At 42.9% G+C, this 17,581-nt stretch overlaps 1 protein-coding gene across 1 annotated transcript in view; it reads right to left on the reverse strand.

The window, feature by feature from the left end:
• Positions 1–15,765, reverse strand: part of IL17RE (interleukin 17 receptor E) — a 30,673-nt gene extending 14,908 nt beyond the window's left edge. Inside the window, exons 1-6 of the mRNA XM_007425381.4 lie at positions 15,420–15,765; positions 10,015–10,030; positions 5,316–5,471; positions 2,389–2,492; positions 923–1,037; positions 288–427 (exon numbers count right to left, since the gene is read on the reverse strand). Coding sequence (XP_007425443.1) covers positions 288–427; positions 923–1,037; positions 2,389–2,492; positions 5,316–5,471; positions 10,015–10,030; positions 15,420–15,536 — 648 coding nt within the window. The 5' untranslated portion in view covers positions 15,537–15,765. The remainder of the gene's footprint in view (positions 1–287; positions 428–922; positions 1,038–2,388; positions 2,493–5,315; positions 5,472–10,014; positions 10,031–15,419) is intronic.
• Positions 15,766–17,581: the final 1,816 nt, after the last annotated feature.

Here is a 17,581-nt window from a genome sequence, read left to right on the forward strand (position 1 = left end):
AGAAAACTGGCCGCCCACTGGCCGCCCACTAGATGGCGCAGTGGGAAAATGCTTGGGAAGCAGGGATGAAGGGGAGCGTCATGGGCCACACCAGACATCATTTGCATTCCTGATGCCAGGGGCCAAACCAGAAAGGTTTGTTCCCCACAATGATTCCAGCTTTATTTCTACCAAAATGGTTTGCTTCCTGCAACCCCTCTGGCCTCAGTTTCTCTTTGTTCCCCATTACCACCACCACCACCCATTGATATTCCCCACATCTGTGTCTTCTCCTGCAATGATCCCACCTGCTGATGGAAAGATTGGTGCAGCTCTGTGCATTCCAGGGTCAGCTGGTGGCAGAGGCGCGCAGTGATGGCACGGCCCTTGGGAACAGACACCTCGATAGCACGGGCAGCTGGCACCCATTTGTACTGGAACTCAGGTCCTGAGGGGCGGGGGAAATGGGTAGAAAATTAAGTCTTGCCATATCGCAAGTCCCTTTATAACAAAAGTCTCCCTTGTAATTACATTGCTTCATTTATTTTTCCTGTTTCCTGTACAAAACTAGCCCCCTAATGTCAAGAGGCCACAAACACACAGCCTCCTTGTCATGGGACAAAGATGTCCCACTAGTTATTTTCACAGGACATGACTTCATGGCAGTGACTGTATCTTGCTGTCAGCTCACGCCGGAGGGATCTCAAAGACACTCTGTTCTGGAAGTGATGTTTTCCCTCTTATCCCAGCTTAAAACTTTCCAATGATTTATTGCTATTTCTGTTCTTCACTTACTAAATATTGAGCAACTCTCTGTGCCAAGATTTTTGATGTCCAGTAGAAGTAGTTTTGGGTTTTCTAAATATAGAATTGAAGAAGCTTTCACAAGAGGAGATACAAGCATGGATAAATATGGTTTATATGTCCTGTAAAGACATCTTACCGTTGGTGACTATGTAGTTTTGGCTGAGGTTTAGCATCCCAGGAGGAATGGTTTTCACTGAAACGTGCACCTTCTGTCCACTGTCCACCTGGAAACTGTCAAACTGCATCTGCCACTGGGAAAATAATACAGGAGTCAGGACTGTACCTTTCATTATTCGCTGCTTGTGCCTTGTGAATCAGGACAGATCTTGTCAGCCCTCCAAAGTAGGCCAGACTAGAAAGCCAAAGTCATGCAACCTAATACTAGTTATAGTAACATAATCTTGCCAGTCTGAATGTACTTCCCCCCCTCCCTCCCTATCTCTGTGAGAACTAGGGAGAGTTTTGTCTAAGACGCTTACTCGAGTCACAGATCTGGGCCAGACTTGATTTCTTTTATCTGACCATTGTCTTGGTTGGGGCTCTTTCTCCTGTTCCTCAAAGTTATTCCTTCTGCCCATTACAGATCCTCAGCCTAATTCAAGATAGACTAAAAATTACCACCATTTGAACTATCTATCTATTCATTGATTCATTGATTAGATTTATATTCCACCTTTCCTCCAGGAACTGAAGGAGGCATATGCTCCTTCCTCCCATTTTTCTTCCCAATAACCCTGTGAGATGGGTTGGGTTGAGAGAGATGACAGACCCAAAGTCATCTAGTAAGTTTTTTATGGCTGAAGATGGACCTGAACCCAACTCTCCTACGTCCTAAGATGCAGCTACACAGTAACTTCAGCTCAAGGACTCACAAATTGTTGTTTAAAGTCACGTACTGATGATGCAGCCTTTCTCTCACCAGCCTTGTGGATCATCAGCAGCACCTGATTTCCAGGGTCAGGATAACCGTCTGTCACCCCACCCTTGTGGATCAGGCACTACTGGTGATTCAAGGGGCAAACAGAGTCTAAACCAAGAGAGGAGAGCACTCTTGTTGTACCTGTGCCTGTGCCTAGTCCATTGGGTGGGAAGGGGCTTCTCAGTTAAGTAGGAAGGGACAACATCTACTATAATCGGACTGAACCCCATCACTGGATCTACAGGTTTATAAAGATCTAGCCTAGAAGAGATTACAAGGGGCAGAAATTCTATACCTACAGCTTTTCCCTGCATGGAACAGAGCACTTAACTCACTGAATTTCTGCCTGTTATTCAACCTGTATTGGTACATGCACCATCCTTGGAAAAAAGAAATTGCCAACTCAAGGCCCACAGGAATAGAAGGGCTTAGAAGAGCTACCATGAGAGGTGGTGCTGACTACCAGCTTGAACAGCTTCAAAAAAGAGTTGAACCAACTCATGAAAGTAATGGGGATCAATGGCTATTAGCTTTGATGGCAGTGTGGCCGAAAGCCATCTGCTGGGAGACTAGTGGGCCTCCTTGTGCTGTGGTTGGCCACTGTGAGAACAGACTGCTGGACTAGATGGGCCAGGGGACCAATCTAGAAGGGCTCTGCTTATGTTCTTATGCTCTTATGTTACCATAGACTCTGTAATGGTCTGGTGCTTCTGCTTTTTCAAGACCTGAAGCTTGCCATGGCGGTTAGAACTTCGAATGAGAAAATCCAATTCTAGGCCTTCAATACCTAAAGTCAAAACAAACAAGAAGGAAAGATCTTATAGCCTAACTTTCCCAAATATGGTGCCTTCCATGTATTTTATATTTATTTTGCATTATTTATGTATTTATTGGATTTACTACCCACTGCAAACCCAAGACTCTACAGTTTACAATAATGCAGCATTTTAAAAAACATCCACAATAAAAAATAAAATTACATAGCTATAAAATCATTAAACCAAAAGAAAAACAACACCCCATCCTAAGCATCATGTAGGGGCCAACTTCAGTTCCAGCAGGAGGCTACTCCAAAAAATAGGTGCTACATCTACAAACCTCCACATGTACCTCGAGGAAATAGGGGACTACCAGCTGGTTCTCCTGGGACAACCAGATCAGGTGGGTTGATTCTTGAGGGAAAGAGGTGGTTCATCTACCTCTTCTGAATAGATCACACTCTCCCAGAGGGACAGATATAGAGTTTGCTGCTGCTTTTCACCCTGAATATTTTTTGGTTTACCAGATTGGGACCACAACTAGAATCTTCTTTATCAGTTTGGATTAATACACCAAGTGTCCCTTTCTGGAAGTTAATGATCTTAAAATTGTGGTATACACATTGATAATTTCCAGGCTTGGTTATTGTGATGGAATGGAATTATGAAGGCCAGGCTCGGGGAGATAAGCATTTTTTTAGCTCACCGAAAGAATGTGGGAACCACAAGAGGATGAGCCTGGCACCGCCCTGCGGAATTCACGGTGTTGTGGCTGCCTGGCTTGGGAGCTGGGGTTTCAGTCTGGGAAGATTCTTGCTAGAGGTTGTAGCTAATAAACATAGCTGAACTGATTTTGCACTGTCTGTTGGAGTTCTTTGGGCTAAACCTGACATCAATCTTCCCAAGAAAATGCTTATCTCCCCAAGCCTGGCCTTCATAATTCCATTCCATCACAGTTATAATAATACACTGTACATAAGTGGATTTGTGTCTAGTCTGGAAACTTCAACATTCGGCAGCCAGGTTGGTCTTGGAACAATTCAAAGAGACCATGTGTTACATATCTGATTAAAACATTTCAGTGGCTGGCAAAATGTGGGCAAAATCCATGCGCTAGTCTTCATTTTTAAAGACCTGCCTGGCTTCAGTCTACAGAGAACACAATTTTTTGTATGAACCTCCTCCCTGCTTACTGAGATCATCTCAGAGGTTCAACTACAGTTGTCACCAACCTGTCCAGAAGCAAATTTGCTTTGACCCATCTCTGTTGCTCTCCCACCTCTTTGGAATGCTCCCCTTGTAGAGGTGAGAGACTTCACGTCTTTATTAGCTTTTTCAAAGGCCCTTAAAACTCATCTTTACATATAGGTTTTGAACTGTTCATTTTACTTATTAATTTTACCTTGCTTGTTTTAATTGCTATTTTAACTGTTTTTAATATCTCGATTGTAAATTGGTTTTTTAATGGTAAATCACTGGGAGACTTTGATCATAGGTAGTATGCCAGATTAACGAAATTAACTAAATTAAAACCAGAGTACTCCATTCCACCAGGTGCCTATAAGGGTGTTGGTATGCAATACATTTATGGGTTTATGACATCTCTTTAACTTTGGGGAAATTGTGTTGAAATATTTAACATCTTAAAAGTGGATTTCTTGTCCTCATGTTCACTGACATAAGATTATAAAGCTGCTCCATCCGCTTCTATGTCACAATTCTTTTCAAAATTATTGAAATCAGAAAAAGGTAATTCTTTTCAGCATCATTTAATCTTGTTTAATTTTCTAGCTCAGCACGAAGAATGGATGAGGTACTCCAGATTCCATACATGTATATCAGGGTTTCTCAACCTCGGTGACTTGAAGATGTGTGGACTTCAGCTCCCAGAATTCCCCAGCCAGCATGAAGTCCACACATCTTCAAGTCACCAAGGTTGAGAAACCCTGATGTATATGGAAGATATCCAGGTCCCTGCCTTTCTATCCTTTCAAAGAGTCCTTAAGACATGGCTTTTTCCCCAGGGGCAAGGTCAGAATGAGATGAGAATGTGAGTTGCGTCAGGGAAGTGTGGTTGTGGTGCCAGATTTTTCTGTTTTCAGTTTATCATTTCTGGTTTTATATTGTTTTGTTGGTTGTAAGTAAGTTTTTAGAGGCTTCAGATGAATGGGAGCACCTTAATAAAACTGAAACATAAAAGAATGCGCGGCACCCTTGAAGCTGGTGTGAACTAGGCTGGTTATAAACATCTAAATGGCTAGTTGTAAATACTTTATCATAAACATCCCCATAGCAACCAAGGCATATGTCTTGAAGGAGGATGTGTTCTTCCTGGCATTTGGCACCTTGAAGTGATTTGTTTCTTCTTCTTAGTAAGGGTACTATTCTCCTTAGAAGAGGGGCAGAAAGTAACTTGAGAACCTATTACTTACTTACGTATGCCTGCATAATCATATTAAAATGTATATGTGCATCCTTTTTCCTTCCCTTTTTCTGAAATGTATAAATATCAGAGCATCTCTTTTGTCTGCAGGGGTGTCTCTTGGTATCCCTTGGTAGGGTCCCCCTCCAGTACGTACTGTCTAATAAACACTGCAGTGAAGCCTTGATTATTTTGCTTCTGGGTCCTGTGTTTGATGCCACATAAGCCATCCAGAGTTGGTTTGAAGATGGGTGGCTATACAAACGTTTTATAAATAAATAAATAAATAAATAAAAATATTGGAGCCTGTCCCTTAGAAAGGCGTTCCCATCCCAAGCTGTGCCTTTAAGACTCCAAATGTCCTATCAAGTCTCCCCCAAACATTGCACCTTCAACAACCTAGGCTCTTCTTGTCCTCTCCCCATCATACCTGTAGAGTTCACAGCCAGGTAGACATGCACACATGTCTGTTGTTCATGCTTGCAACACTGAACTGTGCTTAGGACAAGGGCTGGCAAAGGCTGGGGTGGGTCTTCCCAGAGCTTCTGTCGGCATCGGGAACAGGGTTTGGGTAGAGCTCCCTTTCCTGTTGAAGAGAGTACAAAGTGAAGGATAGGCCGAGAAAAATCAATTTTTCCAATGTCAAGGAGAGAGAGGTCAACAGGGAGAGAGGATGTACTCCCAGTAAGTCAGTGGAGTCACAGAAAAGATGCAGGTGGGCTCAGGATGGGGTTGTCTACAGGGGTCAAAAAATTCAAGGTGGTGGTCTCAGCATGCAATTGATGCATGTAAAAAAGAGCGGACCTTTGGTCATATGGTTGCAGCCCTCATATTGACTTTTTTGACCGTCTTCCTCGTAGACATCCCTGATCCAGAATAAAAATTAATTCAAAATCAAAAGATGTCTCCTTCAAATCAAGCTTAAATCCTAATGACTTTATGGAAACATCTGGTATTTTCTTAGCAGGCGGGTGGATGTGGTTGACCATTGCCAACTTCTGGGCAGCTTTTGTTTGTTTGTTTAACCTACAGGCCAAATATTCCTTGGTGGTCTCCTATCCAAGCCCTAACCAACTTTCTAATACAGAGGAAAGAGCAGCAAATCAGGTTCTGAATCAACAACGTATGGAAGAAGGATGAAAGCGCGGAGAGCTTGCCCAGCGTTTGCTTAAATACTTCTAGGCAATGACTTTCTACAACCTCCTGAAGCAGGGACTGGCTTTCCCACATTGCACCAAACCATAATGTTATGGGGTTGGGGTTTTTTGTGGTTTGTTTTTTGGTTTTGGCTTAGCATGCTGGGTGAACCCACCCAACGTAGTCTGTAAACTACGCTTTGTGGTTTAGCATGCTGAGTGAATCCAGCCCATTGTGGCCTATTTCCCAAATCCTGCTTAAGCAAACCATGGTTTAACATGATGTGTGAACCCAGCCAGTGGTCTCCCTGCCATATGTTTTATTGTTAGGAGCGTTCTGCCTAATGTTTAGACAAAGCCAGTTTCTTGTAATTCCCAGCAGAAGCAACAGAGGACTGATGAAGTCTGTTGTGTCTTCTGTGTGAGAACCCTTCAGACTTGCAAAGACAGCTCACATTTATTTATACAGTATATTAAATTTATAAGCCAACCTGATCTGTACAATTCTGGGGGACTTACAGAAGACAACAGTAAAAACAAATGCAGAATAGCAAGTCCAAAAGCAAGTCCGGAGAAAAACAACCATCAATTAAACAACTGGAACATCCCACAAAAGGTCTACCACCCATTCTGACCAGGTCCTGGGGACAGAGCCAGGAGCCAGAGTCTCCTCAAAATCTTTTTCCCTCCTGGTTAAACATACCCACACTTTCAACTCTTCTTCATACAGTATAACCTGGTTTCCACATTGTTTTCAAAACTGTGTCTCCCTCCTCTGGACATCTGAATCTTTCAATGTCTTCTCCCTGTTGTACGGGCTGGGCTGGGCTGGGCTGGGCTGGGCTGGGCTGGGCTGGGCTGGGCTGGGCTGGGCTGGGCTGGGCTGGGCTGGGCTGCAATATTTTTCCCATGCTCTCTGGGTCTCATCTGCTACAGTTCTGGGCTCTGAGATATCATATTCAAAAGGGGCATATTTTATTGGCTATAAATTCAGATTTGGGAAGGGAGAGACTCAAGTTCCAGTCTCTGCTCATCCAGAACATTCACTGGCTAACCTGAAAGCTTAGCTCTCACCCTATCCTCATAGCGGTACTATGAGGATAAAGGAGTGGGAAATAGGGCAAGGTAAATGCCACTGAGAGTCAGTTGGATGTAGCGGTTAAGGCAGCAGGCTAGAAACCAGGAGGCGTTTAGTTCTAGTCCCGCCTTGGGCACAAAGCCAGCTGGGTGACCTTGGGCACCCCCTGTCTCTCAGCCCTGGGAGGAAGAAGGAGGCAAGGGCAAACCACTTCTGAAATCTTGCCAAGGAAACTGCAGGGACTTTCCAGGAGTCAAAAACTGACTTGAAGTCACCAAAAAAAAAAAAAAAACCTCACTGAGCTTCCTAGAAGAAACCAAAGATTTAAAAATTATAATTAATAAGTGTATGTGGTAGAGAAGCTGGTATCCCAACACCTGATCTTGAGGGCACATTGGGCTTACCAGAGGAAAAGAAAGATACTCTGCACAAACACTTATCTTTATGATTACTTTTCAAAATCCTTTAAATTCAAACATGCCCATGGTGATATCTTCTGGGTATTTTAATTTTTGTATTTGTGATAGGAATCGTTCTTCATTTATTTTAAGATAGTTCACCGCCCAGAGTTACTTGTTGAGATGGGCGGCCATGCAAATTGAATAAATAAATGAAGACGCCTTGGCACTATAAACAAGTTCTAGGGCAAAGTTTACATTAACTCCTATGCAACTTTTCTCCCTGGATGTGTTTGTGCTGGGTGCGTGAGGCTACAAAGCACAACGTGCATGTTTGTATAGAAAGAGAACAGACCAGTGCCTTCCAGTAAGTCACAGCAAAAGCCCACATATGTTTACCTGCTCCCTTGTAAGTGACTTATATTGGATTGCGGTCTGAATCAGCTGACCCATTCAAACACTCCTGGTGACACACTTGCCCGGTTTATACATCAACTAGGCTTGAATATGATTTGTTTGGCTTTGTCCTTGCATGATGTGCACACTCAGCCATTATTCTCCTTTTCTTGTAATCCAGAGATACACAAATACATTTACTGACTGGATAAGGAAGTTTACTTGGATTCTCAACTGGCATTATAGTGTCTATACAAGAGCTAGTTGTTAAGTCTATTTACAGTGGCTATTTGCACATGTTCCAGAGGAAGGAGGATAACAGCAAAATAGGGCAGGGTTTCTGTAATATTAACACTCAGCAAGAAGAAGGAGGCACCTTTTATAGCAAGGGCCTGGACTTCTTTTGCGATTCTCCAAAGCAATCAAAGCAATTAATGGGGGGATATTTATATTTTTATTGTTTTTCTTGTCTTGGTTTTTAATTGTAAGCCACCCAGAGTCACCCTCTGGGGGAGATGGGTGGCATATAAATTTAATTAATTAATTGGAACACTTGATTGACTGCATTCACACAGGGCTCAAGCAGGATTTTTTAAATCATGGTTTGCTAAAAGAGTTATAATTCAGTTTGGTTCACATAGAATGCTACTCCATGATAAGTGGGTTCACACATCATGCTAAGCTGGAAAAACAACCCCAAACTACATTATTGCTTAGTGCAGATATTGGCAACCATTTCACACCGGGGGACACGTTGGGAAGTCTGAGAGCACATCCACAAAATGGCTGCCTTCTACATATCTCTGCTGCTTTGGGGCACAACCTCCCACCATACCTGTCAGCCATTGTTTAGGCTGCTTTTGAACATGGGTTTATTGTTCTTTCAAAGCAGCACTAAAAACGTTTAAAAATAGCCCCCCAAACAGCTGACCAGCACACAACAACTTCAACCCTACTTGTCTGTGGTTAGTTGGGCTCCTTTGAAACCTGTGTTCACTGTTCTCTGAAAGAGCGCTTACCCCATATTCAAAAGCAGCCTGAACATGGTTTTGGAGCTCTTTCAAAAGATCATTAAACCCATGTTTAAAAGTAGCTCCATAACAGATGACAGATACTATATACACCCTGTAGTGAAGCAGGCTGTCTTCATATGGCCTTTCCCGTGGATCAACTGTCTCAGTAACAACTTTTGACAGATGCCTTTGAGTTCAGCAATCTGTGAAAACCATCCATCACTCACAGCAGTATTGGGACTGGTGGACAGTTTCCTTCCAGGTGGCATTCATAGAATGAGATGAAGATGATGATGACAATGACGATGATAATGGAACTGATAAATTTCACCGCCTCCCTCTCTCTAGCCTACAAGAAAGAGTAGCAGCTGTCTAAAAAACAATGCAGTGAGAGAACTGATTCTGAGATTCTCAGCACATGGCTCGATAGCTACTACTCTTTCAAGAGGCCTTCTGTTTAAAAAGTGCCTACGGGACGCTCAATAGCACTTCAGAAAGCTCCAGTCAGTCATTACACAGACAGATGCTACTGCAAAAGGCTGGGGTCTGATCTCTCCTGCAGCCAAGCCAAGATGACCACTGAGGGTCACGTTCACTGCTCATTGGGGAGGGAGCATGTTCGCAGCAGGCTCAAGCTGGGCAAATCCTAGCTCCTGAGGACGTCATCAGAATTTCTCCACACCCAGGCTTGTGCTGGAGAAGAAGGAAAAGGCGACTTTCAAATTGGAATGGCTGAAGACAAATTTAGCTAGGTATCTGGGAATGAGATCAAGGTGATATAATGATGATTTAAAAAAAAAAAGTTGACAGGGCATCTTCACGCCATGGGTAAGAGGACATGTTATAACTAAAATCAAAAAGCCATTCAAAATCCATCAGTGCAAGTGTAACAGTTTTTCAAAAGCTGGTGTGGTTCTTACCCCCAAAAGTTGTGCACCGCTGCTCTCAAGCCACAGCAGCTGAATGTCCATTTCTTGTCTATTCAAACCTCAGCCCAATTCAATGCAGTGAGATCTCCCCTCCTCCCCAGATTCAGCTTCCAACTGCTCTCTCCCACTGTGCTCAAAGTCAACTCAGAGTAGTCCCATAAGGATGCAAATTTTCTTACCCTGAATTCTGCAATCCTGCAAAACAAGGAAGAAAGGTAGAGTTAGTGGGGGAAAGTTAAATCGAAGGCCTCTTTCCAAAATAGACCATTCACCCAAAGTAAACAAGGTGTCTGAGCCCTCTTCAGGGTCATAAGTGTGTGCATTATGCGGATTGCCCAAATGTTTACTGGCTTTTGCCAACCCTTGTTGACTCCAGAGGTGACGAGAGATGAAGAAACAACTTCTTCACACAGTATCTAATACAATTTGGGGATTTTCATCACCGCCAAGATACCACGGTCTTGAAGGCCATCTACACAGCCTATTGCAACTTCACCGTATCTGTTCCTGGGGTTCGACTAATAGGGAGGCAGAACACAGTGGCTGACATAGCCTGAGTGGGATTTTCCAAACGGCTGCGATGCACCGTTGGGACTAAATCATCATGGCTTTTCTCAAAGTCTTCTGAAGGATACTGAGGTTCCCAGTACTTGAGCAAACGCTAACATTTCTAAGAATAGCCCAGCAAGGGGTTGGGGAGAATACTGCCGTTGCCCCCTCCCTGTGTAATCATGTTGCTTCATTTACCAAACTCTGGATTCACTTCAATACAGCCTAGTCAAAAACAGGTCCACAAAACGATCCTGCCTGCCCCCACCTACACAATCCTATATTAGTCATTTGCCGTCTAAGGCAAAATGGAGAACAGAGATGGGAAAGTTAGCGTCTTTCAATATTTCTCTCTGTGGTTGTTGACAGATGATTCTTATCGTAGGAGATCGGCAAGTGACAAACCTGCTTTTGCTCCTGTTCCGTTCTCGGTGTGGGGAGATTTGGCTAGAAGCACTCATTGTGCCCACAGATGTGGTTTTGTATTCCTGCACGAGGGCAACCCCTGCTCTAACCAAGTGAATGCATAAAGAGGCACACCTCTGATTGTGTAACACTTTGCCAGTAACAAATCACTGGAAAATATTTGAGCCGTGTATTTTTGCTGCAATGTTACTCAATCAGACAGGAGGTTCGGGGCGCAAGAGGAAAGCTGAGGATTTAAAGCTGGGATAGACAACCAGATATTCCCTGCAACAGGGTTTTCAGAACCTGCTGGTTATAAAAATCTGAATTTTTATTCTCTTTATATAGAGCAAAGCTCTAGTGATGGAAAACTGGCTGCATTCGCGTGAACTTTCTTTTTTCCTTTAAGTTTCTTACAAAACCCCATCATGTTCCACCAAACGCAGTTTGAAAAACCCTGCTCTGTGTGATTGGGACTTCTATTTCCATCATCCCCAGGCAGCCTACCAAAAGCAAGGGAATATGGGAGATGTAGTCCAAAATAGCTGGAAGGCCCCAAATTCTAGGGCCAAGAATACAGACTTCTATTTGCTACAAAGAATAAATAGCTTACTGCAGACAGTAAAATTTTGTTTAAATCTGTCTCTGCCAGCTTGCAACAGACTGAGAAATGGAAAGCAATGCTGAAGATTAGCTGCCTTTGATTTCCTCTTCCCCCCCATACGGTATCCATGCCAACCAACCATCATAAAGAGTTTTGCAACATTATTTTCTTCTTCCCTTCCCATCGCTATTTCCTTTTATGTCAGGCCTTTTCTATTGTAAGAATGATGGCAACGATTATGACGATTGATGTGTATAACCCCTTAGGAGTTTTTTTAGCTGAAGAAGGAAGGAGAGTAAAAACACTTTATAATTATTTTTGTTAATAAAAAAAATGAAAGCTGCTAAATGACACTGCTGGTTTTTCTGGCATGGAAAATAAGGTGAAAGAAAACATGTTTTTCTGTTAAGTGTCCATGTGTCGCATTAATGTTTAGGGCCCAAATATTCGGCTGGAAAAAAAAAATATCAGGAGGAAAACATGGGAACCAGGGCTCTGTGTAGAAGGGTGAGAAAAGAACACAGTGCTAATCTGGAGAAACTTTTATCCTACATTAATATCTAATTCATTTGCTCAAGTGAATACAGTCTCGCTATAATTACACCATAATAATCTATTTGAAGCAGCAGTAACTACATGAAAATAGCAGGAAAAAAAGAGCATTATGTAACCAAGTAAAGTAGAAAATGGGCAGAGAGTCAACGGTTTGTTTCTTTTTGCTACAGAAAGTGCCAACTGACAATCGTCACCTGCCATACTTAGGCAGTCACAAAGTGATGAAGAACAGAAGAATCTTGCCAAGAAGGACAAAATACCAACTTTCTAGGTGAGATTAACAGAATAATCAGCCTTCATGGGGTAAAAGTGGGCAGCTGTCACTGTCATGTTAAAAAGAAGCAGCAGCAAGTGATTGACAGGACAAAAGAGGGAGGGCAGCTGTCAGCCCTTCCCAGCAGCAGAGCACCTGGGGTTGCCAACTGACCAGTTAATGGCATAATAAGCAGAAATCAGCAGCTGAAGCATTCATAGGCACGTGAGTTAACAACTGGGAGAGTGTGAAGTTGTCCCTCCCCAAAGGGAATTATTGTGTTTTAGGAACAAACCAGCGCTTACATTTCTATGCACAACATAGGAAAACAACAAATGGAAAGCTTTCTCCATGATCCTGAGAATAGTTGTGTCTGCTAAATAACTCCCTGACACTCAGCTATTTTTTTAAAATGGAACTTCTACAGGTAGTCCTTGACTTACGACCACAACTGGGACCAGGACTTCTGTTGCTAAGTGATGCGGTTAAGTGAGTTGCGCCCCATTTTACAACCTTTTTTGCCTTGGTCATTATGCAAATCACCATGGTCATTAAGCTTCCCCCATTGACTTTGCTTGTCAGAAGCCCGCTGGGAAGGTTGCATATAGCAATCATGTGACCCCGGGACACTGAAACCATTGTAAATACATGCCGGTTGCCAAGCACCTAAATTTTGATCACATGACCATGGGGATGTTGCAATGGTAGTAAGTGTGAGGACTGATCGTAAGTCACTTTTCCAGTATTGTTGTAACTTCAAATGGTCATTAAACAAATGGTTGTAAGTCAAGGACTACCTGTGTATGCAATGTCCCTCAGCTTATCTGCAAGCTAAACAGAAGGATACAACTTCTGTCTTTCAGGAATCTACTCCTGTTAATATATGTATTATTCACACGTTATCTGCTTGAGCTAAGGCAAGAGATTATAGTTTCTTACACAAATGGCAGCTTATCCTATCTAGCCCTATTCTCCAGTGCAACTCCATCATGAAGTTGTAACAGTCGGAAAGTTTGTCCCTCCATCATTTCATTCCGCTTCTCTATGTTCTTCTCTGCTCTTTACTGAAACTTCAGAAGTTGTAGGAAATCTTTGTCGAGTTTATCATAGACTCTGGAAGTGATAAAGTTAGGGGAACAGGCTTATCCATTCCAGTTACCTATTTTTTAGAATTATTCTTTTGGAATGTCTTTTCCTCCCTCCCTTTCTTCCTTTTTAAGTCTCTGCATACATTGATGCACATTAGTGATGGTGCATTCTCCAATCCTGTCAGTTTCTCCGGTGCTGAGACATACAGTTGGAAAAAAAGGAGGAATTGGGTGTTGGCACATGTATGTGCATGCAAGAACCGATACTCTCTCACACCTGCATAATGAGAACTTTTACTTTATCAGAAAAAAGAATCCATTTATCTTCGCTGAATGCATAAATTATCCCTAAGAATCTTGGGTTTGCCAAGTCTCAAGTCTTGAAAAGTTGCTATTTGTAGGTTACAGCCTGGTTATTGAAACTGTATCATCTCCTGTGGTGCGATGGGTGGCTATATAAATTGGTTTAATAAATAAATACATAAATAAATCACCTGAACTGACTGTCAGTTCAACTTGCATGGGACTGGATGCAGGGATCAGGGAGATATTTACTTACTTAATTTTGCCATTTTTTTAATCCAATGCACAAAGTCAAGCTTAGCTATCATTCAAAATTCAAAGTATTCTGAATTGTATAATGTTGTTCATTAGTGTTTTAAAACACATTGATTAGGGAAAGATCTGTACAAAAATGCATGTGTTGGAGAAAATCATATACAAAATGCATTATAAAAGGAATTGTTTGCAAAAACTGTGAAGTTTAGGCAAAGTTCAAAAAATGCACATTAAAATACATGCAAATCTTAATGCAAACTATAAAAACAATCCAGTTCAATGATATGAACTTTACAGATTTGCAAAAGGGAAGAACTGGGAAAAAATCAAAATGGACCAATTTTGACTATTGCTGCTGGGAGGCACATCTTTCATTAAATTTTCAGAGAAATGCAAGTATCTTTAGCAACAAATGAATAAGTTATTCTGGTAACATCTTATAGTATGCATTTCCTGTCCCCAAGGCATTTAATGGTAATGCGAACATATAGAATTCTACGAAACTCCTGTGATCTTTAAAAATTCTTTAACTGTGTCTGCTGCACAATAACACACTTCTTAATGTTCACGAATTTCTGTATGAGAAAGACAGCTATTCTGCCAATCACAAGTGGGCTTTTAAACTATTTATTCATTCATTTTTCAACTGCAGCCAGTGTTTTTCCTTTAAAATGCCAGAAACCCCATTCCACTTCTTCCCCAATTTCTTCGCTCTCTTTCCAATACTCAGCCAATTCTGTTTAGGCTGCTTGAGGAATTATCCAAATTTTTCAACAACTGATTGGCTGCCCACGTCATACTAAGTGATAAACTATATTGCACCTCTGTGCAGTACGTGAAACCATTTCTTTTAACGATGTGCAATGCTGCCCGGAATCTATGTCCTTTGAGCTTTGAGCCCTGCTCCCTCTGGTCTTCTTTATGACTGACTTAGCAATGAAGTAAATCCACCCTGCACACGTTCAACCGCATTTCCCACTTATTATCACTTTACATAGTGAGTTGAGCCCTAACCTGCAAAATACATTGGAAGGTAAGCCTGCTCTCAGTTCCTAAGAGAAAAACAACACCGAAGACAGGCCAGACTGCCTCAAACTTTACATTTCTAGCAGCTTTGTTGGAGATGGCCAACGTGCCCTAACGTCAATGTTGCTATTGCCACCTGCTAATCACATTCACGATGTTGCTAAACACAAAACCTCCAGCTCTTGGATGGGTCACATCTGACCACACATAACAATACATTTTCCCTCCAACACATCCAGAGTCAGCCACAAGTTAGTGGAGGACGTACAGTGGTCATCAGAGACCAGAAGGATATCCTTTCCTCATGAGTCCCACCTCGTAAACCACGTGGCCTGCGTCTCTCCAGTACAGATCACGCAACGAACAGGCACCGGAGAAGGTGCCCACTTCACTACTCCTAGTATTCTTCATTCCCCTGAAGAGTTCAGTCCACAAGGTTTCAGCATGCTCACCATCCTCACCCATGCATCCTACGTGGGGAAGACCTCTTCCCCCCTCCGATCCACCCGCCCGAAATTCTGGTCCCCTGGAAGAGAATCTCCTTACAAAGTTGGTGAGGACTTCTCGGCAGGTACACGGCTGGTAGGAGTGGAGCGCAGCAGGCAGGAGACTCAGCAGGAAGGCGGTGAGGAGCAACAGGACCCTTGGAGTGGGGCTCCCCATGGGGTGCCAGGCTAGACCTCAGCTGGGCTGGAACATGGCTGTTGTTAAACAGTCCAAGAGTCAGATCTCAGTGTATCTAGGCCAGGACAGCTGCCAGCGAGTCTCCACCCCTCCTTCCCTTGCACACCGCTCTGCCCTGCCCTGCCCCAACCTAAACGATCTTGCTGGGCTGCATTCTTTGGCGGCTGCTGTTGCTGTTCTGCTAATGCTGCTGCTGCTAAGGACAGCCCGAGTCAATGGGAGGCGGGGGGGGGGGGGCGCAGGGTGTTTTTTTCTCTCGGCCCCATCGTATAAAGAGAGCAGAGAGCACGAAAGTGGCTGCCTTTCAATAAAATGTGTGAGTTGGAAAAAAGGGCTACCAGACTCCTCCTGATTTTTTTCTCTGCTCCAGCCTATCTTGACTTCTTCCTGGGGAAGTGCAGTCCAGCTGAGCTTAGATTAATCATTTCCAGTCTTAATTACTGGGGCAAAATGCGAATCAGTATCCAAGGAGCAACCCACAGAGCTCCCTTCTTCCAAAGACAGAAGTTGCCCACAAGAAATCGGAAGGAGTCACGAACAGATCCAAACCTACAGCATTCTGAGCAATTTGCAGAGCTAAGCAAATAAGTTTGAGTCCAAGGCAGCAGAAAAAATACACTTTTCCCACCCTAAACCAGTCTTTCTGTACAAAAATGATTCTTGATGAAAGGAAGGAAAATTGCCTTAGGGATTTGTGTAGACAAAGACTGGAACTCCTTCTTAACCTCAAAATGCCTGAACTCATGATAATTTAAAATCAAAGTGTGTACCTTTTATATCAGTCTCTAATTCAGATGTAAATATAGGTAAAACACATTTTTACCCCCCCACACACCCCGGCTGCAGTTTTGCAACTTGGAGAATTCCCAACATTGCACTTCCAGAATACAGCATCAAATCCCTACTTTTTGGAGGAACATTTTTTAAGTGAATTTTTCCCCTCCCTTCCAGAAACAGTTTTAAAACCTCCCTCCTCCAGGGCTAATGTTAGCAAGACACTGCCACATCTACTGCATCGCTTTGAGGCCAAAATAAAAAAAAAGTTAAGGGCAACCCCGTGGCTGCTCTAGCTGTGGATCTTGGGCTTTGCACCAGAAAACACAACAGATTCTACAAGCGAGAAACCTGCAGCGCAAGGTCATGGCCAAAAAAAGCACTTTCTTGATCATGACAAAGTCAGTCGCTGTTCTTTCTGTTTTTCAAAACAACAGATATTTCCTGTGTTTTGAAAATTCTCTGCAGACAATGCACCTCCTGACTGCCTGCACCCGGGGTGGACCCCCATCGCCGCCGATCTCCAATACCTCCTGCCTGTCCAAGATCAGGCAAGTGGGTGTGCTCCAGGTCCCTTCGATTAAGCAAGGACATCTATCTGGACCTAGGAAGCATGTCTTCTCTGCCGGGGCTCCTGCCCTCTGAAATGGCATCCCCTCGAGACGCGTATGGCTCCCACCCTAATGATGTTCCAGAAATCTTTGAAAACCAAGCTTGGGGACAGGCTGGTTGTTGAGCCCCTGTCAGTTTTCTTTGGTGTGTTGCGTGTCAGTTTCTTCCAAACATACATGATTTTTTTCCTTTTCCTTTCATTGTTCTCTACTTTTTTAAAGCTTAAGTTGCCCAGAGTGGCCTCTAAATTTAATCAACTAAATAAACAAATCTATGTAAATAAACATTTTTTCACTTGACTCTTCAGAGTTTAGGGCAAATAAGAAACTGAGAACTAGTAATCAGGGTAGCACTGTCAAAACAGGGAATGGGATTAATTTAGGTTGGCATTCACTGCTGCTACCTATCTCCATTTATTCTACCCTGCTTTATCTGACCGAAGCATATTCCATTTATATTCTTCCAGTTGGCACTCGCCAGCATAGTATATGAACCCATTGTAATTATGGGAGGCCTGTGTTTTGTCCCTAACGAGTGGGCAGCCGTACAGATTGAATAAATAAAAATAGATAAGAACATCTCTTAGCTTCCAGAGTTGAAGGGCCAGAAGGAGTATCATCATCCAGATCAAATTCCTC

The sequence above is a fragment of the Python bivittatus genome, unplaced genomic scaffold (assembly GCF_059951505.1).
Source record: "Python bivittatus isolate LINGU-HERP-01145 unplaced genomic scaffold, Pbiv_v1 ctg000080_np1212, whole genome shotgun sequence".
NCBI lineage: Eukaryota > Metazoa > Chordata > Lepidosauria > Squamata > Pythonidae > Python > Python bivittatus.